The sequence below is a fragment of the Rhinolophus ferrumequinum genome, chromosome 2, assembly GCF_004115265.2.
Source record: "Rhinolophus ferrumequinum isolate MPI-CBG mRhiFer1 chromosome 2, mRhiFer1_v1.p, whole genome shotgun sequence".
Classification (NCBI taxonomy): Eukaryota; Metazoa; Chordata; class Mammalia; order Chiroptera; family Rhinolophidae; genus Rhinolophus; species Rhinolophus ferrumequinum.
In genome coordinates, this window is record NC_046285.1 from 27680636 (window position 1) to 27708364 (window position 27729).

Genomic DNA, 27729 nt, shown 5'->3' on the forward strand with positions numbered 1-27729 from the left:
GGGCCTGTGATGAAACCCAACATACTGTGCTTCTGGAGACCATTTTAAGTTCCAAACCTCTTCCCTCCTTCAGAGTACCAGAAATCCGTATGTGTAAGAGAAGTATTCAGTCATTTTAAATTGTGCTTGAAAAAAAATTAAGACATGCTCTTTTAACACAAAAACCAAATTCCTATGTGGATCAAGCAGGAAAAAAACTAAGGACAAAGTCGTAAGGTTTTTGTTCATTAGTACAGCTGTAAAATTTTTATTTGCTCCATGATCTTGGAGAACAATTTTAAATTTGAACATCAAACCATAAAATAGCATGTTTCTTAGAAAGAAACATCTCTGACTTTTGGCCATGAATTGCTGTAGTCCTTAAAAGCCTCCAGGTAAACTTTCTGTAGGTGTTTTCGCCTTGTTTTTGAATGCAGCAAGGTTTCCTCAGGGATGTTGCTCTGATTGGGTTAGTCCGAGCTACCGTTGGTGTAGAAACAACACACAGAACCTGACAGTCAGCCAGAGCTCTCAGCACTTGTTCTTCAGACTCTCTGTTAGGGCACACTGCGTATGCAATCATCTGTTACACCTCTTCGTTTTTCCATTTTAAGTCATAATAAGGTCTGATTTGAGGTGAATAATAGCTAAGCCTGTTTAAACTCAGTGTCCCATTTTAGACCACTTTGTAAATGACATATTAATCTTCCCAGTGGGCTGACCAACAGCTTGTGGAAATGGTTATGCACCTGTGCAAACAAATTAATTTTTTCTTTCGGAATTTCTTTGTATTTTAGGAGGAAATTATTATGACAAGACTCATGTCATTGTAAATCAGCCCATAGAGGGAGAAGAAACCCAGAAATGGGACATTGAGATATTGTGAGAGAACCTGCAGCATAGCATCCCTAGGAGGAGCGAAGGGAAGAGGAACCTCACGTCCTGGATCACTGACAATGAACTTCTTCCCAAGATAAGACTGTTACTGTTAACCTTGGGAAAAGCGCAGAACGTTCTCGCCGACTGTTGAGTGTTCCCTATCAAGACTATGTCGTGACTTCTGGGAAAGGTTCTACTCCTGCTTGATCTTCACTTTTGGTGAGCAAGGTGACTGAAGTCTGTGTTTTCTCTCCTACCCACCAAATACAAATCCTATTCCGGATAGCCATCGTATAGGACACTGGTGGTGCTGTCATCCTGCTTTAGTTATTAATAGCCTAGTAGACGCATGTATGAGTGCAAGGCACAGAGAAATAAATTCCTATAGGTCGAGTCATACTTCTGCAAAAAGATGAGTAACTTTTTAGCAATGTTTGAAGACATATTTAATAACCCTTCTTCTTAAGCTGCTATATTAGCTACACAAAGGTTCTCTGTGGAGGCTTTTATAACTGAAGCACCGTATTTATACTTACAGCTGATCCCAGGGAGGGACCTCAGCTTTATTAGGAAAAGACTCAAGTACTAGAGTATTTCCTGTAGCCATTCTTTGCTCAGTCCTTCAAACTAAAAAAAGCACAAATCCTTGCACTCTAAGTATTAACAGAGACTCCCTTCTGGGCAACAGCACTCTAACCATGTTTACCTATCCTGGTGCTGAGACTTCACCCTCAATGTTTTTGCTTGATCTGCCCTCAAAAAGTGTTTATAAAGACTGTGTCACCTACCTATAAGATAGTCAAATTTTCTTTGCCTGAAGTAAAAGGTAATTTCAAATGTTCAAATTAAAACCAAGTAGTAGTTGAGTCTTGACTATACCATGTTAGTAAATGTGGCGTTGATTTCTCTGTGAAATGACAGAAAAATCACTTTCACTCCCATTTTAAATAGTTTTCTTTTGAGCAAAATCAGGTAGGATGTCATCTGGGACTTAGTTTCACGTAATCATTACCACCTTTAACTATACAATTCACAAGCATTTTTCCCTCCTGAACTGGTTTTATGCTTATGTAGAGACAACTATTTTTTTTTTTTATCAGCTTTTGCCAGAAAGCAGAAAAATGTGTATCCTATTTTTATATAGAAAGATTAAGTTGTCCAGTGGTATTTTTAAAAATATCAATCTATATGCACTTTAGAATGTAAAATAATAGTGACTTGTTTTAAGCTCAAAGACCCACTATTTTGAGTATTAAATTTTATATAGACATGGTCTTCCCATGTTAATATTATTGGGTTTTCTTTTTCCTTCAATCTCAGGCTCTTTTGTCATCTCTCAAGCAGCATCTGTAAAACTCTCTTATGAGTGCTTCTCATTAGTGTGGCAGTATTATTTAATGAAACTTACAGGAGTAACTTTATTTTAAAGGGAGGGCTTATGTATACACAAAAGTATGTGTATTTTCATTGTTAAAAAAAAAAAAGTTAACTTTTTTTCATGTTAATTGTTTAAGATTTTTCTAGAGCCAATGAGGCTCTTTAAAGAAGTTTCTTCCAAAGACAAAGCCAGGTAACGACATCTAAATTTAAATGATACATTTATTGTAGTTGTGCCTTTTCTACCACACTGGATTAAATAAACTTGTCAGAAGTATGGTTTTGTCACTTCCTGGGACACATTACTTTGCCCTTCTTCCATGTGCCTCTCTGTTAGTACATACAGCCAACTGCCCACCTGTAACAGGTATGGCTCACACCTGTAAGGAAAGTTGTGTATAACCATTCCTCCAAGCCAATCCTGACTCAGAGCAATAGCGGCTCCCTCGCACATAAATCTTTGCTTTTCATATGTGTGTGTATATATATAAAAGAGTAGACACTTGATTCTGTAAAGGCACTAGACTACCTGGATTAAACATTCTGTCCAGAGGGATAATACCAGGCTTTCCTTTTCCTCGTCTGTGGTAAGTTTCAGGTCCTTGACAGAAATAGCTGAACTATTCCAAATCTGCTTCAGTGCATCCACATGAGATAAAGGAAAGCGAAGTCCATGACACTGAAAAAGGAAAAGCTAGTCAGATAAAAATTGTCTTTTAGTGGCATTTTCATATAAACTTCCACAATTCTCAATAGATTATTTCTGATGCCCTTCACAAGTAGGAAACTTGTTTCAGATAGCCTATTTACAAAAACTAGAATTAGGTAACTCTGAAAACCTAGACTTCATGAAAGGCATCCTAATGTAAATGTTTTACATTATACGTTTCCTACATTTCCAGCTGGTATCTTTGAAAACTGGTCTATGTGTATTCCAGACGCGGCTGACTTCAGCACCCCCGTGCAAGGACTGTATGAAATGCTAAGCCCACCTGCAGTCACAGAAAGCACATTACCCATAAACCAAAGGGAACAGGTTCTTTCCAACCACCCCCACATCACACGTCACATCAACAAACCTCTGTTTCCTCATTTCCCATCATGTGTAGCGCTCTCCTATTCTTTAAAGAATGATAGACGTAAACCATCTTGTCTTGAGTTTCATCCTTTAAAGAAAAAAAGCATTAAGTCATCAACAACAGTATCCAGGGGCTTCCCTACTAGGGGGGTTTTCCAGTCGTATAGGTCAAGAAAAAAAGAGCCTTGGTGCTTAAATTTAATGTATTCAATCAAGAATCCTTTTGGCAAAAAAGTTATATATTTGATTATATAGTTCTCACAGATTACCATTGATATGTAACAAATAACAGGCAGTCTTAGTCATTTTTTAAGATAAAACTATACACCTGGCATATCTTCAGAAACTTGATTTAATTAAAAAGCAACCATTTGTATATCAACTAATCAACAAAACACTGAAGTTTCTTCATTTAATCAACACCTGCACTTTTTTGCATCAAAACTTGACATTCCCAGGTATACATAAAGTGACAGTTTATGACCACCATGGAGTGAAGATCACTTCTTGAGAAATAACAGTTATGTGATCTATAAAAATTTTCATTCCAATTACAGTAGCCTCCCAGATGGTCTCTGCTTCCCTCTCCATCCTACACAGTGCAGCTAGTCTCTTCCAGAACCTTTAGTCATTTGTTGTCACCTCTTAATAAGGGTCAAACAGCTTAGTCTGATAACAATGTGTCCCAAAACTGATTGCTTATCAGAGTAACTAGGATTTTTTTTTTTTTTTAAATGAAGACGTGTACTTTCATGGTTTTGTGTATATTAGAAAGCAGTTCTCGCCAGGTCTGGCCCAGATGGCTGGAACAATCTGGTTTTAGAGACATCTAGTGGCCCTGACTCGTCTGCCGCAGTCCTTCATGGGGTCCCCTGTCCACAGAAGCTGATTAGGAGGAACAGGGTAAATCCACAGGGCATGCAACAGTTCCCAAGGTCCTTAAAACTGTGGAGGGAGCTTTACTAATACATGCAGAGGCTCCAACCCAAACCAGATGAAGCCCAGAAATTTCTATTCTCAAAGTTTTCCAGCTGATTCTACGATCAGCCAGTCTGGGGAACCACTGGGCTAGGTGGCAAGGTTATGGAATGTAGGTTATCTTTCGACAGGATAGAGATTTTTAAAAGAGGAAACATCAACAAAACCGTATGTAAAGAGAGCTGCACAATGGATGGGAGGGAGGAGAGACTGAGATGGGTGCACAGACAGGGTCGCCGTTGTCTGAGCAGTAATGGCCCGAATCAGGACAGATGCCAAGACCAGACACGAATCACTGCACGAGAGGAATGCCGAGGGTTCTGTGGGGGACGAGGGCAAGCCCTCAAAGGCCCAGCAGGCAGGAACAGTGAGGTCTGGGCATTACCTGCTCTAAAGCGATGGCATTAAGCTGTGAGGACAGGTGGGTTCCCAAAGGAGGAGCGCAGGGGCCATCTGTTAGTCTGATAACCTGAGACAGAAATGCCCAGCGGAGATAGGAAGCCTCTTCCCCTCTGGATACTCACAGAGCGACTCTGATCCGGCCCCACCGTGAGGACGACGTGGTCTTTAAACTGCAGCCTCACTATGCTGTCCAACCTCGGCACCTGTCCGCCTAGAAAACCCCCAGAGAAAGCCAGCTTTCAGAAGCAGAAACCAGCAGGCGCCAAACGGTTCGCAGGTGCAGCTATTTCAGAACCACATTGACTAACAATTTGCAGTGAATCCAAACGTGGGGTGCCTTCTCCAACCCAGGTAATTGCCTACCCTCACATTTATAGTGATTAATGGTAAAGTATGGTTTACATCCTTATGGATAGAGCCTATTCTCATCGTGAAGACAGACACGCAACTAGGTAACGACAGGGGTTGACAAGTACATTAAACAATACCTCCAAAGCCCGGCGGCTGTCACAATACAGACGGGGCCCCCTGTCCTACACAGGACACTCCTGTCTCTGGTCTCTGGTGTAGAATACCTAAGTTCAAACTGCACCACCCCACCAATTACGAGTTGTGTGACCATGGAAAATTATCCAGTCTATGGGGGTCAAGCATAGTGTCCTATAAACACCACCTAGTAAAGTTCACAGGAAAAAAAAAATCCAAATTGAATGTAACTGAGTGAAAAAGCAGCCACGACGGACAGACTAGCTTCCCATGGTCATCTGGTTGGGGAATCATAGCTTTATTGACTAGATCGGCTAAAACAAGGAAAATTTAGATGAATATTATGGGCCATTCACTGATACTCAGAAAACTGGCCTGTTAAAGATTAAAATATGAGCTGGTAGAACATTTGCTATTTTGAGTAAATGCAATCAGAAACAAATCCTAAACTTCCCCCCCAAAATGTAATAAAAATATAAATAGAATCAATGTTAGAAGGCACCTTTATTTTAGTGGTTCTCAACTGGCAATAAGTAAGGCTTTTATAAAAGTTAGTAAAAACAATACTCTCACTCAACGCGACTGAGAAAAGAGAAAAGCGGCCTGAAAGCTGGCCAGGCACGCGTAGCTGTGCCTCGGGTTCTATGGCACATCGGACAATTCTATAGAAAACCTATATAAACAAGGCCATTCTGACAGAGATGGAGACGAAAACAAGCGCACTCCATAAACACGTCAGAAGTCAGGGGAAAGAAGAACACCATCCAAACTGCAGAAGTGGCCACACAGCCCCCTACCCTGGCGAATCTGAGTGACCGCTGCCACCTGACCAGTCGTAACTTCCACCTCATTTCGTTCCTCCTGCTGCTACTATAGAAGGTACCCCAGAGAGCCAGTTGTAGCATCCCTCCTCCTCCCTGACAGCAGCCAACCTAGAGCAAAGCCCTACCTCCTCGACCCTCCTGAAAATCACTTGACTCAAACCCAGATCCAATAAGTCATTTTACAGCAGTACCTCAGTTTTCAAACGTCTCCATTGACGAACACTTCGGTTTACAAACGCCGTAAACCCGGACGTAAATGCTTCGGTTTTCGAACACTCCTCGGAAGTCAAACATGTCACCCGGCTTCCTCTGACTGCAACATCCTGAGGCCTAGCTGTCGGCTGTTTTCAAACGTTTCAGAACTTGAACGGTCGTCCGGAACGGATTACGTTCGAAAACCGAGGTACCACTGTACTGAGACGTGCCCCCGTTGCCACTGCCATGCAGTCTTCAGTGTTGCAACAAGTCAATAAACCCGACTTTGTCCAACTACAGGAGTGCGGTGTTGCTACAGGACAGTGAAATCACCCTCCACCCAGAAGTGTGCTATGTCATTTGCAGCCTAAATCTGTCCCAAAACAGTCCCCTGGCACTAGGGAGAAAGTCGGTGACCACCTTGGGCACCCTTGTATTTCACCTGCTGATGACAGTTTACCCATCTGAGTTCATTCCAATGAGATTATTTCAATGTTCAAATTGTTAAAACTCCCTGAAGATGATGAATACCAGCGTCCCTATACATACACGTATTTCTCACCCCAAATCACAGTTCTCACTCCCCGTCATGCTGGCATGCCAGGTCTTTGCAGATGACTTGTGAGATGCAGGACGCTAGTGGCTGTGTGCAGCACGTGCTGTCCAACCGTAACATTAGGGACAGATCTAGCTCCACGTTAACCTCGAAAATACCTCAACATTCCGTCTACTCAAAGAGGTGCCCACCCAGGAATGCCTCCAAATATCCCACGTTAGCCCACAACCACCTAGAAGAAAACAGCCACTCCACCTGGTGTTGAAAGCTCTGCTCCATCTCCCTCATAGTAAGGTGGGAGTCTGTTCATAACAAAATCCTTCTTCATGTCTGATGAAAGCAGCACGTTGTTGCCTTCCAGCCGGTCTGCGAGCTTCCTCAGAAAGCCACTTAATCTTCTTGTCGCAACAGCTGCGGTTTCCACCTGCTAGAAACAGAGAGGTGAGCCCTGGCCCAGACCCCAGCAGAACTCCCTGCCTAGCTCCCAGTCTCCCGAGTAGTGTTGCAGGGGACTTGCAAACATCCCACTATTTCCTTGTAACCACTGTTCATCTTAAGCTGCCCACTCTTTGCAAAAAAAGTCAGTTTTCAGGATTTTGCCTGGAAAGGGATTCCCTGGAAATGTCCAGTCTTGGCTCTTGCCTTTCGGAAAGCAGGTCACTGTCCTAAGGTGACTGCTTTGGACAGGGAAAGCAACCGTTGCCCAACTCAGCATTAATTCACGCATCTCCTCAATCTAGCCAAACAGTGCTGCTGTCTCCAATGTAAACCCAGGATGGACAAGAAAGCAAGGGAGTATACGAAGGCCACTGCTAACGGCGGGCCTCTGCTAACAAGGAATCTTTTGAGTGCGGATCTCTGGTTCTCTTAGCCATACTATATATTCAACCATGAATTCAGCTAATATTCCTGCAGTGCCTGCTAATGCCACTGTGCCTCGGTTCTCTGGGTCACACATAACGTGCAGCACCCCGTTTGTTCTGCAAACCACGCAGCCCAGCAGGTCAGCACAAGAGCAGAGAAGGACCCTGGGGTCCCTAGGACAGGCCATGCTGCAGCTGGCCCAGGCCGCGGGTCCCACTGCTTTCCCACCCCCCTTAACTCCTCACCAGGAGCAGCTGCCGGGGGATGCCGGCTCGGAACTCCATGTCCTCCTTTGCGGTGTCCAACACAAGCCCCGAAATGGTGTCCAAAAGGAAATCTCCCCATGAACTGGAACACGCACCAAGGAAAGAAACAGTAAGTGCACACAAAATATACAGAAAACACTCATGATGAGTAAAGCCAGATGCTACACATGGAAGCTTCCACTGCAGTCCAACTCCCCTGCCCAGGCATTTTGAGTTCAATCAGTTTGACATTACTCAGTATAAAAATGTAAGAGTTTCAGCAATCACACTGCTTCTCTCCCTCCCCATTCCCAGACATGCACGTGGAAAGTTAAAGGTGGGAAGCTAAGTTTTATTCATGATTTCTCTTAAAGATACCAGAGAACTAATCATACACTGTCATGAAGTAGGAATTCATGGGACCAATTTATTTGATGTTTTCAACACAAATATCGATAAGAAGAGCTTTGCAGGAAATTTGAATCATTATAGGACCAAAAAAAAAAAAAATTTCATGTGCAAAAAATCCAAAAGCAATACATTGAGGGTAACAGCCAGCGACCTGGACTGGCTGATCTGCACAGTTACACGTTACATTTTCCTTTGTCCCTTTTAGAAGACGGACACACTTCCTCAGTAAAATATCCATCAACATCAATTTCAAAACAACTGACCCTGCAACTTACGAAACTCCAACAATGGTTTTACTGGGGTAGGCAGAAGCCAGTGGCCCAAAATAACAAGCAGGGATGTGCGTCCATGTTCAGTTACGTTTGCTTTCTTGGGGACGGTTAGAATCAGCTCATTCCCAAACGTGTGCCAACGAGAGAAACACACTGTCTGGGGTTGCTCTCTTTAGGCAGCTCTTCGTTGCTTAAAATTTTCCTGTGTCACCAACAGATTTCAAATTGCCGGCTATGTGCAAAATGGAAATTCACAGTATGCTTTTTCCTTCTCAGTAAGCAAAACTAACACTTTCATGCTTCCCTCCTGGGGACGTGGCAAAGGCAGGTAAAAGCCCACGTGCCAGCACTTCCGCCAAGACGTGACTACAACCTAGTGGCCTCACCGCTCTGCGACTCAATGTTCCACCCAACCTCCCATCTGTGATTGAACTTCAACCTGGAGGACACATGCAGATCCTTCAATAGCACAAAATAAGCCCTTCTATTGCAGGGCCCTAAGTGGAAGCCATGTGGTAATAGCTCCTGGAGGAATTTAACTGCAGTTCAACAGAACTCTGTGCTCTTCGAAGAGTTAGAATGGATCGTGGGCCTTTCCAAAATGTGGGAATACCACCTCCTGAGTTCACTTTGGGAAAGCAATCAAATCAACCTGCTGCTGTCCCACACAGCAGGCCCCAAAGGTTCCAGCAGGCCACTCTTAAGAGGTGTTAGGCTGAGGCCCCAAACCCTCCCCCAGGGCCTCGAGGAACGCCAGGACCAAAGCTCAGGGACACCTCCAGGGTGAAGTCCACAAGGTGCATTTCTCCCATTCTGGCTCCAGCACCATGGACACAGATCACAGATCACAGTCCAGCCCAGACGCTGGTCCTGGTGCCAATCCACAGCCCCAGGCAGGCAACTCACTCACTCAGACTGCTCTTCCCCAGCCCCAGCTGACTGGAGAAGGGGTGGGTGGAACCCAAGGGCAGGCTACCAGATCCCCATTCTCGGGATGGGGAAACAGCGAGTCAGGCAGTTAGCAGAAGCAAAAGCTAATGGGTTTAGTGAGTTAGAGGGAAATAGAAGTGATGACGGCTTATGAGGAGCCAATGTTGTGAGTAAACAAACTGAGGAAGGAAAACAAAGGAGCAAAAACCAATTACTACAAAACCAGTTGGTGGCAATAAGAGAAATGAAAAAGATGAGAACCCGGGAAAGAAGGAGTAGCTGAGCAGCGTCAATGGCAGGACACCATTAATACATGGACGCTCAGGGGCCAACTACGTGGCTGCCAAGACGCAGAGCTCCTTTGGGTCCAGAATGAACTTCTGGCTGCAGCCTTCCTGTGGCCTGTCCTTCTCTAGTTCCTATGACCCACTCCGAAATCACCCCCACTCTTCTTGAGGTGGCCGCGGTGACTTTCCATTCCTCACTATGCAAGGAACCTAAACACAGCGACAAGGGCATTTTTCATACAGGAAGGTTACGACTTCCTTTATGAAAAATGCCCTTGTCGCTGTGCAAAAGAGACCCAGAGGTTTCAGTGGTCTTTTACATATGGGCAAAGATAGCCCCAACGTTATCCAGGCTCCAGCTAGTTCCTCTGATGTCTTAATTTCACACCAAAAAGCCAGATGAGGAAGCATAGGTATGCTTGCTAACTTGTTTTGCGAGTTAAGGCTTTGAAGGTAGGGAATTCCTGTTCCTCAGGCCTGGGCCTGGGCCTGGAATGTCCTCTCCTCCGACCTTCTGACCTGCCTTCTACTTACTCACCGGTTAAGTCTCATTTGCACTTGGGTCATTCCTGAAGCCTTCCCTGACGCCCCAGCTTTGCTAAGTGCATTCCTCTATACTCCAAGAGTCTCCTCTGCAAACCTAGGATGGGATCTGTCAGTTTGGTAACCGTCTCCCTCCTACCACCACTTCCACAGTGTAAGTTCTCTCAAAGCCCCTTCTGTACAATGCCTGCTTTCCCAGCAACTGGCACAGGGTCCGGAGCCTGCATGCTGAATAAATCAATGCCTGGAGTTTTGAGAGGGATTTGAACTAGCAAGGTCACTGCTGTTAGCAAATCATTCACAAGGTGCTACTGCAGCCTAGGGCCTGTCATGTGACCAGACACTTGCAGAAATTTAACATGGTTTTCACGCCAACTGTTTTCTGTACTTGTATATTTAGGTCTGACTGTCCCAGACTGCCTTTGCTGCTTTAATTTCATTAAGTGTAAAAAGTGGAAACGTTAAAAGAGACCCAAAGGTTTCAGTGATTACAGAGTTTCTGTTTGGGGTGATGAAAACGTTTTGGAAACAGCGGTGATGGTTGCAAAACAGTGTGAATATAATTAATGTCACTGAATTTTACGTTTGAAATAAGTTAAAATGGCATATTCTATGCTATACATGCTTTACCACAATCAAAATATTCTAAAGAGAAAGACACAGACGGCAGACAGAGATGCACTGTAAACCCAGCCTGGCATCACTAATATACTGCCACACCTGCTGCTGTGGCTCCTTCTTCCCAAACTGTGGGAGCCTGTATTTGGGGAGCTCCCAGTGTTATATAGTCAGCTGTATGATATTCCCGGGAGGAAGCCCAGAGCGGCCAAGGGCACGGAGAGGGTGCTAAAGGAATATGAAGTCAGCAAAGGATCCTGAAATACCCCTGGGCTTGGTAAGCGGGAGGGGAGGGGCCGACTCCCTCATGCCCCTCCTGAATGTGTGTGGGCCGCAGCTCGGAGCCATCCTAGGAACGAAGCTGGGAGGCAGAGTGCTTACTTGTTCTGGTAGGTGCTGATGGTCACGTGAGTGGAGTGGGCCAGCCCCGGAGGAGTGTCTGCTTGATGAATCGTCCCTCTGGGAAAGTACAGCAAATCACCAGGCTAAAGGAAAAAAAGAAAAGGGAAAGGGGTTAATAAGTGTATCTTCTCAGGCCCCTGTGTTTTACGGAGACAAATACGGGCTTTGAGTTTCAGTTCTCCAGTCTAGAAACCTCCACTGAGTGATTCGAGGGGTGGTCTGTATGCTCCTGGGGGACAGTGCTGGGTTCGCTTCACTGCCAGTGAGCCTGTCCCTGTGAACCCCAATCCCAGGGAGGCTTTCAGTGCCTAAGGTCACTTTCTTTATACACAGACTGAGACCAGATACACCTGAAATTGTCCTGCCCAGACCCAGGGATCAGGGAGGTGACCTTCTGGGGCTGGGAAGCCTGCTCCCTCCCTCTCCACCCTTCAGTGGTGCAGGGAGTAACATACAGACTCCGATATTTAGCTGCCAGTAATCCCAGCAAATTACTTAACTTCCTGAGGCCTCAGTTACTTTATCTGTAAAATGGAGGCAATAGCCCCAAATCCCAGGATTATTTTGAAAATTAAAGGAGACGCCATAACGAGAGTTCTTGGGGCAATAATGGGTGTGGGGTTGTACTATAAGTATTATTTTACCCACCAGTCCCTGACCATTTTTGACCTCTTCCAGGCAGGGTCTATATCCACCTTGTATTCCCAGAGCCTAAACCAAAGCACATTAACAGGCTCAAGAAATGTTTGGACGAATGGATGAGAAAACCATATAACCCTTCCCTTGAACCTAAAAACTAGATGAAAGTAAACATCAGGAACTTTTCGGGGCAGATGAGCTCCCTCTGCCCTGTCCTCCTTTTCTCCCCAATCACTCCTGCCCTGAGCTACCTCCTCCCTAATCCCGCCAAGAAGAGAGATCCTGTATAGCAGCTGCCTGAGGAGAGAGGGAACCCTGGGAGCCACTTAGCTCCCCTCGGCAACCACAGGAAGCAGTCTGGCTCGCTGGTTAAGAGCTTGGGCCCTGGAGGGAGAGCTCAAGAAATACCAGATTAAAGACACTTATTTTTTAATGTTAAGATTTGTCTTAAAGCAAGAAACAGTCTACAATTATATATATTCAAAGAGTTATCTTGCCGGCTTCTTTGCCATGAACCAAACTGACAGGAAAATTAGTACTTCAAGTAAATAAATGCTTTACTCATAATTACAGCTCTCGTTTGCTGAGAGTCTCTGTGCCAGCCCTCTGAATGAGGCCTTCACATCTATCTGTCTACCTACCTACCTTCCTTCCTTCCTTCCCGCAGACATCTGCTTAACGCTTCCCCACCCGCCCCCTGCCAGGCCCCATGTTAGGCACCGGGGATAGAGCACTGACCTGCCCTTATGCAGTACATCAGAAGAGAAGACAAACATTTGAGAAGAGAGAAGAGGTAGTAAGTACAAGGACACTGTGGTGGGGGCAAGAGAGATCAAGTAAGAGATGTCAAGTGGTGGTGAACGCAGTGCAATAAGCAGAGGAAGGAGGGGATGGATGCTGATGGAAGTTGGGGGCGGAGCGTGCCTGGGGTAAGAGGTGTGAGTTCATCCAGGATGGTCAGTGAAAGCTCTCTGCTAGAGGGAAACGTTAGGAAATGAGTGAGCAAGCCATGTGACCCCCTGAGGGGAGGAGTCCAGGGGGAGGGAAGAGCAAGTGCACAGGTCCTAAGGCTACAGCACGATTGGCATGTTTGAGGAGCATCAGGTAGACCCGTGTGGCTCAAAGGTAGTGAGTGAAGGTGGAAACGATGGGGGGGAGGTGAGAAGGCAGCAAAGAGGCCGGATTACAGGGCCTTTTGGACTGCCTGAAGGACTTTGGCTTTTATTCTGAGTTTAATAGAAAGTCACTGGAAGTCTGCACAAAAAGTTCACGGGATCTCAAAAGGGTCGTTATGGCTGTTACATCAGAAAAATCTGCAAAGGGGATATCACATAGGAGATGTTAGTATAAATCTATTCTCAAGGGTTTTCTCCTGAACAAACAGAAGAATGCTGACACATTTAGAGGGGACGGAGGCTGGGGACAGGGTGGGACACGGGACTCTGTGTTGGGGAATACTAAATTCACGATACTTTTTACCTTTTCAGTGAAGACATTCAGTAGGCAGCTAGATAAGAGCCTAGAGTTTAGAGACATGGGCTGGAGAAATAACACAGCACTTAAAATACATCAGTGTGAGGGTATTAACAACCTTGGGAGTGGCTGTGGATTGAGAAAAGAGGTACAGGAAATGAGCCCTGACACCTTAACCTACAGAGGCAGGAAGACTGAGGACAAATAGCAAAGGAGCATGACTAGGACCAGTCACCAGGTGGAAGGAGAGCCAAGAGAGGGCACATCCCAGGAGCCCAGGGAAGAAAGCAAAGTGACCCACTGTCACATGCTGCTGACAGGCAGACCGAGATGGAAACTCAGAGCTGACCACTGTCCTTGACAACATGGAGGTCACTTGTACCCCTGAAGGGGTGGTTCTGGAGGAATGGTGGAGAGGAGAACCTACAGGGAGGGGCTCCTGAGAGGAGGACAGGAAGTGAAGACAGGGCGTTGTGGCAGAGTCCCCTAAGATGTCTAGGTCCTACTCCCTGGCACCTGTGAATATTTAAGTTACACAGACAAGGTGAACTAAGATTACAAACAGAACTGAGGTTGTGGAAAGGGAGACTATTCTGGATTGATTATCCAGGTAGGCCCACTGTAATCACAAGGATCATTAAAAGTGGAAGAGGGTATTGAAAGAGAACGAGAGAGACAGCAGTGTGAGAAAGACTAAGCTCCATGTTCCGGGCTGTGAAGATGGAGGAAGGGGCCATGAGCCAAGGAACACAGGCGGCCTCTAGAGGCTGGAAAAGGCCAGGAAACAGGCTCTCCCCCAGAGCTTCCAGAGGGGACGCGGTCCTCCTGACACCTTGAGCTCAGCCAAGTGAGACCCCTTTTGGACTTCTGACTTGCAGGACTGTAAGATAATAAATTTGTGTTGTTTTAAGCCACTGAGTTTTGCGGTAATTTGGTAAACTGCAATAGACTGGCATGGAGCTATCTCTTCTAAGGGATTTCATTGTAAAGGAAGCATCCGAGTAATATTTTTCAATCCTTACAACCTACAAGGTAAATATGATGATCTCCATTTTAATAAAGAAGCTGAGACTTAGATAAATCACTTGCCCAGGGACACACAGCTCCTAAGTGACAGCAGAGGAATTTGAACTCAGATTTGTCAGATGCCCAAGCCACAGACAGAATGGTGCTTCCATCCCAGGGTTGGTATTCACCCCCAAGATCCTGAATTTGGCAGACATACCACCCCGGCTGCCACTGGAGGAGGAAGACGGATGAGAAGGGCTCCAGGCAGCTCATCGCACGCCACGCACTCACCCCCACCCACAGCAGCTCAGCTTTTCTATTTCATATAATGGGCATTTGAAGAGTTTCACCGATTAAAACCTCACATGTACATACAAGTTGAAAAAGCCTGCAGTACATGCTGCTATCCTTCTCGCAGGAGGCTCGGGGCTTCTCTTAATGAACTGTGATCAGGACGGCTGTGATTAATAGGCAGTGCTCCATCCTCACCAAGTCCCACACCACCCACCCTGGAGACCACTATGGAGCCCGACCTCGGGGGCAGGGCGAGTAGCCAGTTGTCAGTCTGGGTAACTAAGCCCTGGCCTCCGCCACCGTGCATGGCTTCGTCTTTAGCCTAAAGATAATCAACCAAGAGCCTAAAGAAACACACTTCCCCAGGAGCTGGGTTGCCAAACTTTCTGTAAAGGGCCAGATAATAAATACTTGTGGTTTGTGCCACGTGGTCTCTATGGCGCCTAGCCCACTCTGCAGTGCAATGTGACGGCAGCCCTGGACTGTCCTTCAGAAGTGAGTGGGGCTGTGTTCCAACAAGCATCATCTGTGAAAACAGGCCCCGGGCCCTATTTCTGACCCACGGGCCAGTTTGCTGACTGCTGACCAAGTGCAGAAAAAATGCAGGGTAGCTTTTTCTTACATTTAAGTCTCCTACAATATAGGCACCCATCCTAAAACGGGACATCGCTGCCCCCCAGTTACGGGTAGGCAGGCAAAGTACGTAAAATGAAGTAAGGGTCATAGGCAGTGAGTAAGAATTAGACACTAATTATAACTTTAAGACACAAGAAATAAACAGAACTATGTGAAATAGTATCAGGTAGGCAGAATCTTTGGAATGATTTGAATTATCATCTGACTGCCACCGAAGGAAATGAAATTTGTACGTTGTAGGAGACGGTATAAAGTTTAATGATGGAGTTATTCTTTCCCTCTAAGATTTTTTTGTCTCAACAAACTCACCTGCTAGGGTGACTGGCTATGATCACGTCCAGGCTAACGGCTCAAAGACACTTTCTCAGCAAGATACCAACAAACCAGCGCAGGATCAAGCTCCCTGGCTTCTTAGAGGACTGAAGGGCTTTCATAACTACTATTCTTCTAGCGACGATAGGCAGGGGGAAGGGAAGTGAGTGCAGAAAGAGTCAGCTGCACAAGCAAGAGGAAAATGGGTCACACTGGAATTGTCCCAACAAGAACACGCAGGGGTCCCTGGCTGTGCTCTGCCGAAGCAACCCACCGCCCAGGGCTGAGCGTGTCTTAGATTCAGCACCTCCCACTTTTACTCGAGAGAAGTCAGAGGACACTGATTTCACAATTCATCCCTATTGAACGTGGATTATATGCGGAGACAAGTTATATGGAAAACAAACTGAGCGTTTTCTCACTTGCTTCTACAAGTACAAGCCACCAAATCTCCTTTGGAAGTTGTATGTGTTGGCTGCCTGGAATGACAGCTACCCCGCCCTGAAACTCTTGGATACCTTCCCCCAGGGACTATTACATGAACACTAAACCTCACCCTGACCTGGTCTCCGGAGAGGTGCCCACAGTGAATGTCCCGTACCTTCAGCGTGACCTCGTGTGTTGGTCTCCCAATCCTGTCCTCGGCCTCCACGCTGTACTCCCGCGCCAGGGGCACAGTCGGGTGGTAGAGGCGCCAGTGTTTCTCCCCCTCCAGCTGCAGGATGAAAACCTGCAGAGAGCCACAGGATCGGGGCATCAGAGAGCTTCCTGACAACTCACGAGGCAAAGAACATCTAGAATATGAGCCCTCCGAGGGCTTAGATGAATTACAAGTTGCAGATAAAAAGTAGAAATAAAACATCAAAGATACATTTCACTCCACACTTAAAAGCTGCCTCTACTGGTTTTCATTTTTAAAAACAGGTAATCATGAACCTTGATACTAGAAGTATATTCATTCTTTTCATGTTCATGAAACCTCACTGAGCTCTTTACAGCCCACTACATACACACTATCTCATTCCTTTAAATCCACTATCAGACAGCTGAAAGCCCATCATCGCTGATGGATAAGCCAAGCTTCAGGTATGACTGAATGTCTAAAATCCTCAGTATAATCTATGGCAGATAGGAAAGCTTTAAGTTTCTTTATTCTTCATTCAGCCAAAGATATTTTAAGGCTCTGTGAAAGTTTTTTTTTTTTTAAAACCAAGAACTTTTGGAAAATGTATTGATATCAAATTGCTCTCAAAGGGGGGAAAAGGACTTTTTACTAATTACCCTGCGTTCACACCTTATGTTCCTACAAAAATAAAACTACGAAATACCTAAGCTAAAGAGTTAACTTTTTTTGGCAGCCACAGGACAGTGAAATCAACACTTGTCAAGGTGCCAGTGCTTAAGTGAAACCATGACCTTCATTCAAGCTGCCCCAAGATTTTCACAAGGAAAAAGAAAAATGTTCTGGGCAGCTACAGCACCAGGACCAAATGAAAGCAGATGTAAGGATTACTTGTGATCTCACCTTATTAAAGACCATACGCTGTGAAATTAAAGAAAAAGCCAATCACACTTTTCTGTAGACAAACTCAACCAAGACTTGTTTTGTAGGAATGTGTGGCTCTTTGTATTCATCAGGTTGGAAACAACCTCTTCCCTTGGAGAAGGGCCAGGAAACCCGTTTGGTGGGATGGATTTTGGCCCAACATCTAGGTGAGGTCAAGATCTCCAGAGACTGCACAGGAAGAGTAGACAGAGATCTGGCCCGAGAGCCGAGTTGAGCCCTGACAACGATCCTAAACCAGGTTCACAGCAACTCCTTCCCGGAGTTGAGCCATCTTTCTTCGCATACCTCAACGTCGTCATAATGGGGTGGCAGGCCCTGAGATCCAGCGGGTGTCATGTACACATTCGAGCCAACCAAGGAGCCAAAGTAGCATTCCAGCTTCTCCTGGATCTTCCAAAGCTCATCCTTTAGGGGGGAAAAGAAGAAGAAAGAGTGGTGGGGGCGGTCAACAATATAAGAGTAGTAAGACGAGGAACATTTCTTATTTGCTTCCCAAGTCTCTCTGCACAACTATTATGTCCCAGACACCGAGAATTAAGCAGTGAAAGTACTAACGCCGTTGCCCTCAAGAATCTTCTGTGCTAGTGCAGACACCACAGACAAGATGCGAGCACATAAATGAGATTGGCTACACAGGCAATCTGGACTCACACAAGACTTTAAGCGGGAAAATGACAGCAACCAATTTACATTTTTAACAGCTCACTCTGGCTATTGTGTGGAGTATGGACTGTAGCAAAGCAAGAGAGATCAGGCGGGAAGCAACTAAGACAGCAGCCCAGGCGAGAAATGAGCAGGGTGGTAGAAGGTTGAGATGCATCTGGAAGTAGCACTGACAGGACTCACAGATGCACTAAATAAATACAAAGGGGTAAAGGAATGAGAAGAGTAAAAAAATACACTGCTGGGTTTTTGCCTTGAGCAATTAGTTATCTCCCAGTTCCATTTCTTGAAATGGGAAAGACTTGTTAAAGAACATGTTTTCAGAGGGGAAAAATGAGTTCTGTATTAGAAATGTTAAGTTTGAGCTGCTGAGACCCACCCCCATGTGGAGATGTTTTTAAGTAAGCTTCTGGCTGTCTAAGCCTGAAGTTCTAGCAAGAAGTCAGGGCTGGAGATTTACATTTGGGAATTCCCTGCACAATACTGGTATTTAAAGCAACGGAAGCAAAATGATAACCTAAGAGGATATAGACAGAGAAGGAGGAACTAGGTGGCAATAAACTGCCTCTCTCCAGTCTCTAATTAGTTTATAGGGTGTAAATCAGACTAAGGGGGCTAGAGAGGAGCCATATAGTCCTGCAAGAGAGAAAGAATCTGATTTTCCCAGGCAGATATGAAAAAGGGAGGCAGCAATTAGGCCACGTGATATCATCGGCACTTTCTAAGTGCCAGGCACTGTTTAAGTGCTTTATGTGTATTAATTATATCGCTCTACCAACAACCACGTCTCAAATGGTGGGGACTATCATTAGCTCCAGTTCACAGAGGAGAAAACCAAGGTATGAGAACACACAGCTAGTAAATGATGGAGCCAGGATTCAAATTCAGACAGCTGGGCTCTACCCTTTTTTTTTTTTTTTTAATTTATTGCACTTATATTTTTTATTATTAGTTTCAGGTGTACGAAACAATGTAACAGTGAGACATCTCACCCCTCACAAAATGATAACACCCCCTCCCCCAATCTATTGCCCCTCTGGCATCGTATATAGCTGTTACAATTCCACTGCTTGTATTCCTTATGCTGTACTCCATACCTTTAACCATAGCTCTACAACCGTCTCTCTAAGGAATTATCTTAAAGAAAGACAAGTCAAAGGACTTTGAAGAGCCCAGTTTCAGGCAAATGAATGTACACTGACCAGCACATAGAAAACACTAAAACATATTTAAAGTATTTGCTGGATAAACCACTGACCAGAGCTTGGGAGTGAATCCTACCACTAAGCTGAAAAGGGGTCTACAGTACTAAAAATATCAAGTGGAAAAGAATTGGGTCAGTATGAAGAAAGCTTTGGGAGACATCTTTATAAAGACCATTGGGCTACTCTACAGATCTCAGGGGTTCTGCTTAACACAGGAAGAATAATTTCATGGCATCCGAACAGCTCCAAAGAGTTAGAACTCCTAAGGAGTCTAATTTATACCAGGAGGGGCCAGCCAGGAGGAGGACCTGGCTCTGTAATTATGTTTATATGGTGACTAGACCCACTGGAAAACCAGGGCTCCTCTCTTCTCTGATGGCCTGCGAGCTGTCTCAAGACCATATGGGTGGCTTTAGGGATCCCAACTCAAGCATCTGAGTCTGTACTTGATGAGTGTGTGTGTGTGTGTGTGTGTGTGTGTATCTTTTCTTCTTAAAGGGCACTGAAAACCCTGTCAATTAAGCAATTTTCCCATCTCTCCTGGACTTTTAGCTTCTGAATCTGCCCAGTGTGGCCTAATACAAAGAGATCTGGAGTCAGACCATCTCAGTCCAAGTTCTAATTACAAACTACGTGATTTCAGCTTCTTTGTCAAAGGAAGGCTCACACTCTTAGGACTGTGGGGAACAGCATAACACAACTCATTTCCCATCCTATTTAAATTACAAAGCAGCACACAAGTGTTCCTGCTTCACCGCAGTGACACAGGTACAACCACGGCCCCTGAAGTGCGTCTTCTCCTTAACTCATGACTCCCAACTCTGCCTGCAGATGCCAAGGACCCCAGAACGATGAAAAAGGGAAGATGGAAGCCTCTCTCCTGGCTGGGTACAACCTCCTCTCTCCACTGCCCACCCACAGAAGCAAAACTGAATGTCATAGCTGAGACCAGAAGCCCATGTGTATGCCGAAAGAAAGGCAAAGACAAACAGGCCAAAAGTCCTTCCTTTCAATTAACATCTTTAAAACTATAGTAGGAAAATACCCGCAATGTGGAGTCTGAAGTCCTTACTTAGCAAGTATGGCAAAGTCACCTCGGTAAACTCGTTTTTTTTCACGTGTAAAATGGAGGCCACAATGGCGGCCTTAACTATTTCAAATGTCTGCTGGAAGATTCCAAAGTTAACACATACAAATATTTGGTACACTCACCCAGACGTCCGATCTACGGGTTACAAAGAGCAGGTGGGGAACCACGACGGCTCTCTGCTTAACACTTTCCAGACTCACTGCAATAAGCTGTGCACACGTGGGAGCCAGTGGACAGGGGCTGCACCGCCGCTAGACTTTTTCTGTCCTGATACGTGTTAATATGCGCATTCCTAAACTAACACACACAACACTAAACCTCCTCATCCTGTAATAGTTACAACCCAGTTTCTAGTGTAAGCGGGGGAGCTCCAACGGCTTATAGGTCTCTCAACTACTGGCGACATAAAGACAAAAAACAAAACAAAACAAAACAGGGTGCATCCTAGCCTAGCCTGGGGGCTGAGTTTAGACTGAGAAAGCTCATCCTTATTGCCTTTATAAACATGGCTAAAGAGCTGAGTCCACGGGGCAAAGGAAATACTTTCTTGATCACCTGGAATCGGGGAGGAGGAAGGCACAGGGCTTAAGTAGATAAGCAAAGCCCATGAGGATTCTCAAGTACAGAAACAAAGCCAGAGGACACCACACATATGCCAAATAACTTTCTATTGGTCTGTAACCAAATTGCATGTAATCAACTTCACAGATCTTTCTTAGGTATCTAAAACCCCCTCTTTAAAAAAAAAAAAAATGTGCTGCTTCTAGCCAGGTAGAGTCAGGGACTGGCTCAGAGAGAAGCACCCTGGTGTCCCTATTTTCTGAATTCATATCATGTCTTGGTCTGGCAAGCGATTTATAAATTCCTGCTGGGTGCTTAGGCCAACAGGTTGGCATTCCATGGACATTTCCGTATCGTATGACAGCCTGAGATGGAATATCTGAAATCAGGACTTGTACTGAAAAATCTAAATCTAGTTAAACTTTATTTATAGAGCACAAATAGGTTCAGGATCCTTCAGACAAGAAAGGTACTCATTCGCCAGATGATTCACCAGATGAGGCACAATGAGATTGAACAAGGCAACTCTGGAGGTCAGTCATGAGAATCATTGTTGGTAACTGATCACAAAGTCCCAGGAAACCCCAACACAGCTAGAATCTACCCCCTGCATATGGAACCTTGTGAACTGCTCTTCTTCTCCTCCCACGCTGCCACTTTGATTCAGCCGTGGGTCACTGCAGGGATTTCTGAATGGGATAAAACTAAGACTCAGGCCACCAGGTTGTTTGGGGCCATCTGTCACGTAAAGATCTCAAACCTCTACAAAAGCAGATTAGCTCATCCTGAGTCTGCATTTTGTAAATGCAAAAACTAAGCACAGAGGAGGCAAACTACTTCTTAACTCTTCACCGATGTGGAAAAAATAAAAAGTTAGCCAATATTCTGGATTGCACATCAAAGCTATCCTACACGTATGACTGCAGTCCCAGGAGCAGCTGCAGGACCCAGGCCCTCACGGCCACACAGGTCGGCTGCCATAAATAAAGGTGAAATCTCTTCCTTGGACAATCATCTGGAATGTGATCCGGTCATGGCTCTGAAGCTTCTACTTAGGGAGAGGCAGGCAGTATGAAAGGAGTCAACTTCAACAAGAAAATGACCACCTTGATAATGACAGGACAAAGCAAACAGAAATGTCGGCCATATACCAAAACACAAACCAGCCCACAGAACACGCTCCTGGAGGCGTCATGTGCCTTTCATGAACTTTATAAATAAGCAATCTAATTTAGTTTCCGCAGCTTGATGACACCCAACCATGTCCACCCTGAATGTTGGACATTTTCTAACAATTCAGCCAAAAGGTAACACAGAATCTCCCAATTTGGAATATATTTAAAGTCCAAGCAGGTGCCACTTCTTCTCAGGCTGGCAGGAGGAACACGATCATCAAACCACAGGTTCACCCATGAGCTGATCTGTGACCAAATGGAAAGCACTTTAATACATTCGTATTTTCAGAGAAACACGGTACAAGGATTCTGAGTGGGGAGACCCTGTTACCTTAAATCTCTGAGGTTGGTGAAACTGAATTGTTGCCCTTTTATGATCAAAATCTTTTCTCAGCTGAAGAAAGTGCACTTTGCCATCTTTATTTAAAACCTTCTTCTTCCCATTGACACACCGGCAGACATTTATGTCTCTTCCATAGTACAAAGAACCCCGGCTGCACAGACTCTTCAGATCTGAGAGCTTGAACAGGGACTGGTAATACGTGGCCAGTGCAGGCTCATCCCTCTGAATGATAAGGGGCTTCTGCTCCCAGAATTCCTTGAAAAAAGTCTCTGTCTTGATGGGCGAGATTAAACTTTCAAAGAGACCGCTGGGGTGGTTGAAGTTTAAAGTCGAGGGCCTCCCAGCTGCCTCCATCTTCAACTGTTTACAGGGAACAGGCCCCTCTTCCTTCCCAGTCCCTGCAGGCTTTGCTTTCTTTGGCATGGTTCTATCTTCAAGACAAAGCAGTGAGGAAATGCAAACCTACCAAAAGAACAAAGAACATGTGTTGGTGTTAGCAGATCCTGCACACACGACGAACTGCATGGCCACTGCACCTTAAGCCAACACCATTTCTTCCAAAATATGACTCAGCCTCAAACACCAGATTAAACATTCAGCAAAAGGACAGCATGTTTTCCTTGTACACAAGCACGAAGTGGTGGAATTCATTTTTTATTAGGAAGTGTAAATTATCTTAAATTAAACGACTCAACTATCTTTGCAGTTCCTAGTCAGAGCTTTAGCCTGTGGCCATTGACAAAGCAAGTCAAAAATCTTTCATTTGGCTTCCATCAGCACCAGGTCCCAAATCTAATTAGATGCACTCTGAGTTACACGCATTTGACTAAAGAGCTACCAACAGCTGCCTACTACAGATGCTCCCCACCACAGCACCAGCCCAACTGCTGTTCAGGAGAGCAACCAGTGTGCCCTGGGCCAGTGGTGTCACCTGGTGGCTGGAGCAAGGAGCTGCCTGCTCCCAAGTCTCTTCTTCAAGCACCTGCACCTCCTCACTTCCAATTCTCAGCTTGTTCCTGAAAATTGCCACTTTATCAAAAACCCCTCCCCTATTAAAAAACCAAACTAGTTAGAGGCTGAAAAGAGAAGGCTAAAGATAGTTCTATCATACCAAGTCTTTAAAAAGCTGTAACTTTTAAACTCAAATAAGACATAATAAAATACCAGCCTCTAACAACAGCACTCCTCCATCTTAAATGTACGCACCTGGGCTAGGTCTGCGGTAGGGCTGAGATTCTGCATTTCTGACAGGCTCCCAGGTAACACTGCTGCTGCTGGTCCACAGACCACACATGAATAGCAAGAGGTACCAACCCTGCCAAGCCTCTCTCAGAACCGCCCCCAAACCACAACTACTGTCATCCTTATAACGTCCCTCATCTGGGGTTCAAGAAGGGTAACTCAAATTATATGAATTCCCTGAACTGCAAATTTCTATTTTAAAATATTTTTTCAGGGGTGGGGTTGGGGGAGGTGACATTGCTTTCACCAGATTCTTAAAGGAGTCTCCGTCCCCAAAAAAGATGATTAAAAACCTGAACTTATAAAAACCAACTTTCCCCAGAGACCAGTAACTTATTTACAGATGTTAGGGTTTCTATTTTGTTGGGCTATCAGAATTGCAAGAACACTGTTTTCTGCTCCTTTGACTTATAATTAAACTATGGTCCAGCTACACTGCTAAGTAGAACTAGTGGTCTGGCCTGGGAAGTAAGCTCCCGGGAATGTGTTACACATTGCAACAACTAATTTATAAGTGAACCTTTAGAATGCAACGTGAATGGAAAATGAACAAATGAGGAAGTAGAAACATCAAAATATAAAACTCCCTAGTGGCCTCATTTTAGCGGCTCAATTTTGTACCCACAAATAGCTTTGATCAAGGGCTTTGGATAGGGACACATTGGAGGCCTAAGGGCTTAAGTTTTGAAAAAAACTAAACTTTAGTGTTTTCAGGTATGGAATCAATGAGACAATTTTTCTGAAAATGTTTTCCTATTCTTTTTAAGCTTTCCAGATCATTTTGACTTCTCAGCTAAAGGACCAAGGCTTCAGTGAGACAGAATATTGCTAGTACTTGGGACCCAGACATGAAAACAGATTTGTAAAGCACTGCTTGTGCAGAAGAGTTACCTGCTATCCTCTGAAAGGCCGGCTTACGGCGGACATCTGGGAACTTCAATTTCCGGAGTTTTCCCACCACCATTAAATGATAAGGGTGCCTCACTGTGCCTGAACTCTTTGTGCAAACCATGTGGTTTATATGAAAATCAGCTTTCCTTCTGGGAGTTTGGGATTTTGGTAGTGCCGGGCAGAGGGTGTCTAGGTGACCAGCCCTCAATTTAAAAAAAAAAGAAAGAAAGAAAAGAAAATTCTGAGCAGTGAATGTCTAATGACCCTCCCTGGTTGGCAACTGGGTAGCTGCTGGTGCAATGAAGCATTTGGTCTCCTTTTGCTGTAATCAATCAGCTGGGAGTCTGAGCAAGCCACTGAATATATGGATGGTCTTGGGGACCCCCGACACTTTGTTCACATTTAATTTTTAAAAAGTTAGATTAGCTCACAAGGCTTGTATCATTAAAAATACCCTATGATGAAACAGTAACTTCGTCTTCAGCCACACATTCTCTTATCCCTCAAACTGGTTTAAAATTTATGGGATGGGAGCAGCAGGAAAATGCAAGTGAAAGGCTTGTGATCTCTAAGCACAATATCTGAATACAGTATAAGCACATTCTCCAAGAAGTGTGGTTAAACAAAGTATGCAGAATACTTAAGCCAAAAATAAATCGCTTAAAACATTTTTCCCATCTACAATCACTAATAAACCCCAACACTGCCTAACAAATGCTTTCGTTAGAATATACATTTCACTACTTATGCCACCAAAAGTTACATCATTTATTGTTTCTCTGTGTTCATATTGAAATGATTAAGAGGCTCAGTTAATTGGAAGCTAGTTTAGCAGTTACTGGGAAAATACACTATTTCTCTGATTCTCACACTACCCATATTATAAGACAACGATTCTTTTTAACAATTTTTGGGGGGTAGATCGGAGAACAGATGACATACCATACCACACACAACATACAAAAATCGTAAGATGTATCACCATTTCAGAAATTGTAAAAAGTAAAAAAGCATGACTTAGAATCTAAGAAACACAGTAATTTAACAAGAGAATGCTTTGTCTAGAAAAGGCCAACGCAAGTCTGCCTATAAACCTCACAGACCACCCAAACAGACATTAAATATTTTTATAAAGCTAAAGGGGGGGGGGGGAGGGAAGCAAGCTTTTAAAACGCAATTGTTACCATTTTGCAATACATACAAATACTGAATCATTATGTTGTACACCTGAAATTAACATAATGTTACATCAATTTTATTTAAATTAGAAAAAGTGAAAAAAAATCAATTGTCCAATTGAGTTGATTACAAGCATTAAAATGTAAAATGATTAAGTCAAAAGAAAAGATTCATGGTTCCTATTTTACTAACTGCCCACAGATAAAAAACACCAACTAATCTAAATAAATTTGAAGGATTAAAACTGTACAAAATAACCAATATTGATACCCATTCCACAGCCAACAAATATAAACAGCTTTTATATTTTTGTGTCTTAATCTTTTCTATAGAAATAGTCACTGACAAGAAGTCGTAACATAGCTTCTTGAGGTAAAGGATAGCTATATGCACATTCCCAGAGCCTAGCACAGAGAGTGGCACACAGGAGGTTACCAAGAAATGTTTGCTGAATGAATTTTTCCCCCTTTTAATCCCTTGTATATAATTTTAGGGAAAAGTCTCAAAAGTCTTACACAAAAGACAAAGGTGGAGAAAACAGATGGTTTGTTTGGTAGAGTGGGGATTATTCTTCTGATGACAACTGGCCCTTAAGTATTCAACAGCACTGTCAGAGCTGACAGGCACCTTAGCCATCAGTGGTTCTTAAGAATCGGGCTGGAGGTATGTCTTCATGATCCGCAAAGTTTTTGTGCAGGGGTTACCAGGAATGCTTTTGAACATGCAAATGTCTTGGCCCCAGCCTACCACAATTAGCACTTCTGGTAGCTGGGGCCCCTAATTCTGAGTTAAAATGGTATGTTCTCTAGGTAAATTTTAGATCCACTAACTTAAGAGGACCATAGTTAAACTCAGCTCAATTACTTACACATACATGCCCGGCTACCTGACAGAAATGATATATATATTCCCTATAACAAGTTTGCCTAAACTGACCTAAAACATTTAAGGGCCAAAGAAATATTTATCAATTCGGAGAGGGAAAACTGGTTCTCCTGTTGACCTACAGCTGTGATTGGCAGTTATCTATTTAGTTCTATTTTAAGAAAAAAAAATAGATTGCACCTCATTAATGTATTGTAATGATCATGATGTTACAAACGATGAAGCCAAAGAGGCAAAAAAACCATCCAAGCGATGGTGGGAAAAGCTCAGTAAATCAGGCTCCTCCACTTCCACATGAGCCCAGTGAAATGAAAGGCCTGGCACCGAATTCATAGCTAATTAGTGGGGTAATTAAGATCCTGTGACTCCCAGGACTATACTTCCCGAAAACACAATGAACAACCTGGTCTTTCTTACTAACCTGTTGGACAACCCAGAAATGCGTGGTGACTGAATGAATGAATAGGAAGGGTAGGCTGTAATTTTAAAGTCCGGAAGGGACAGAGAGACGCCGCTCTCCTGCCCCCACCCCAGATCTCCCAGATGTAAAGTCTGTGCCTTAGGCCCGACCAGACGCCGGAGAGCACTGCCCACGTGGTGGCCGCGCCGGGGCGAAGGCGGGCCTCACGCTCCCTGCCCAGCCTCAAACTTTCCGCGCTCGTCCTCAGCCTGGAGACCAGCGGCCGAGCACGTGGGCCACTCCTCGTGCCCGGCCATTCGCGAGCCGACTCCTGGTGGGCAGCGTCGGGCTCACCGAGCCCACACGGTCCCGGTCCCGGAATCTGGCAGCGCGTCGGCGCGCGTCCCCGGTCCCGCAACCACCAGCTCACCGGCCCAGGCCGCACCTAAGCTCCGGGCCTGATCCCCGGGGAGGCCGCCCCGAGCCGCCCCCCCCCCACAGCTTCCCCACCCGCACCGGGGCTCGGGCGCCCTGAGCACGCGCGTGACCCCGCCAGCAGCAGCAGCAGCAACAGCAACAGCAGCGCCAGGCTGCAGGCCGGGATCGCTCCACTCACCCCGCTTGGCCAGCTGCGCGCGGCCGGGAGCCCGGGGTGGTGGCTCTGGATGGGGCGGGGCGTGTGCACACGCTCTCGGCCGCGCGCTCCGGCTTCTGCTCGGGCTCCCTCCCCCAGCCACGTGGGTCCGCAGGGGAGGGTGCTTCTGGCATGGGGCACCCATAGGTGCCAGGTGTTCACTCCCACGGGTTTCTTATATAGGGGGAAAACATCCAGCCTAAGAG

General features: G+C 45.0%; 2 protein-coding genes across 6 annotated transcripts in view; one reads left to right on the plus strand and one right to left on the minus strand.

Annotated features, from left to right (window-relative positions):
• CRYBG3 (crystallin beta-gamma domain containing 3) overlaps positions 1-2512 on the plus strand; it is a 107913-nt gene extending 105401 nt beyond the window's left edge. Inside the window, exon 22 of the mRNA XM_033127701.1 lies at positions 777-2512. Within this exon, the coding sequence (XP_032983592.1) occupies positions 777-865 (89 nt within the window). The 3' untranslated portion in view covers positions 866-2512. The remainder of the gene's footprint in view (positions 1-776) is intronic.
• RIOX2 (ribosomal oxygenase 2) lies at positions 8-27568 on the minus strand. 5 transcript variants are annotated; one of them, XM_033127716.1, is made up of 11 exons: positions 27506-27568; positions 22281-22754; positions 17541-17660; positions 16290-16418; positions 11306-11409; positions 7864-7966; positions 7010-7181; positions 4816-4904; positions 3315-3401; positions 2765-2914; positions 8-728 (listed from the first exon to the last, which is right to left on the minus strand). In XM_033127716.1, the coding sequence occupies exons 2-11, from the start codon at positions 22713-22715 to the stop codon at positions 627-629; spliced, it is 1491 nt and encodes a 496-aa protein (XP_032983607.1). In that variant the 5' UTR covers positions 22716-22754; positions 27506-27568; the 3' UTR covers positions 8-626. The 5 variants fall into 5 exon arrangements, with proteins under 5 accessions (XP_032983607.1, XP_032983618.1, XP_032983637.1 ...); XM_033127727.1 differs by lacking the exon at positions 27506-27568 and having other exon boundaries at positions 8-531; XM_033127746.1 differs by lacking the exons at positions 8-728; positions 27506-27568 and adding an exon at positions 2515-2615.
• Positions 27569-27729: the final 161 nt, after the last annotated feature.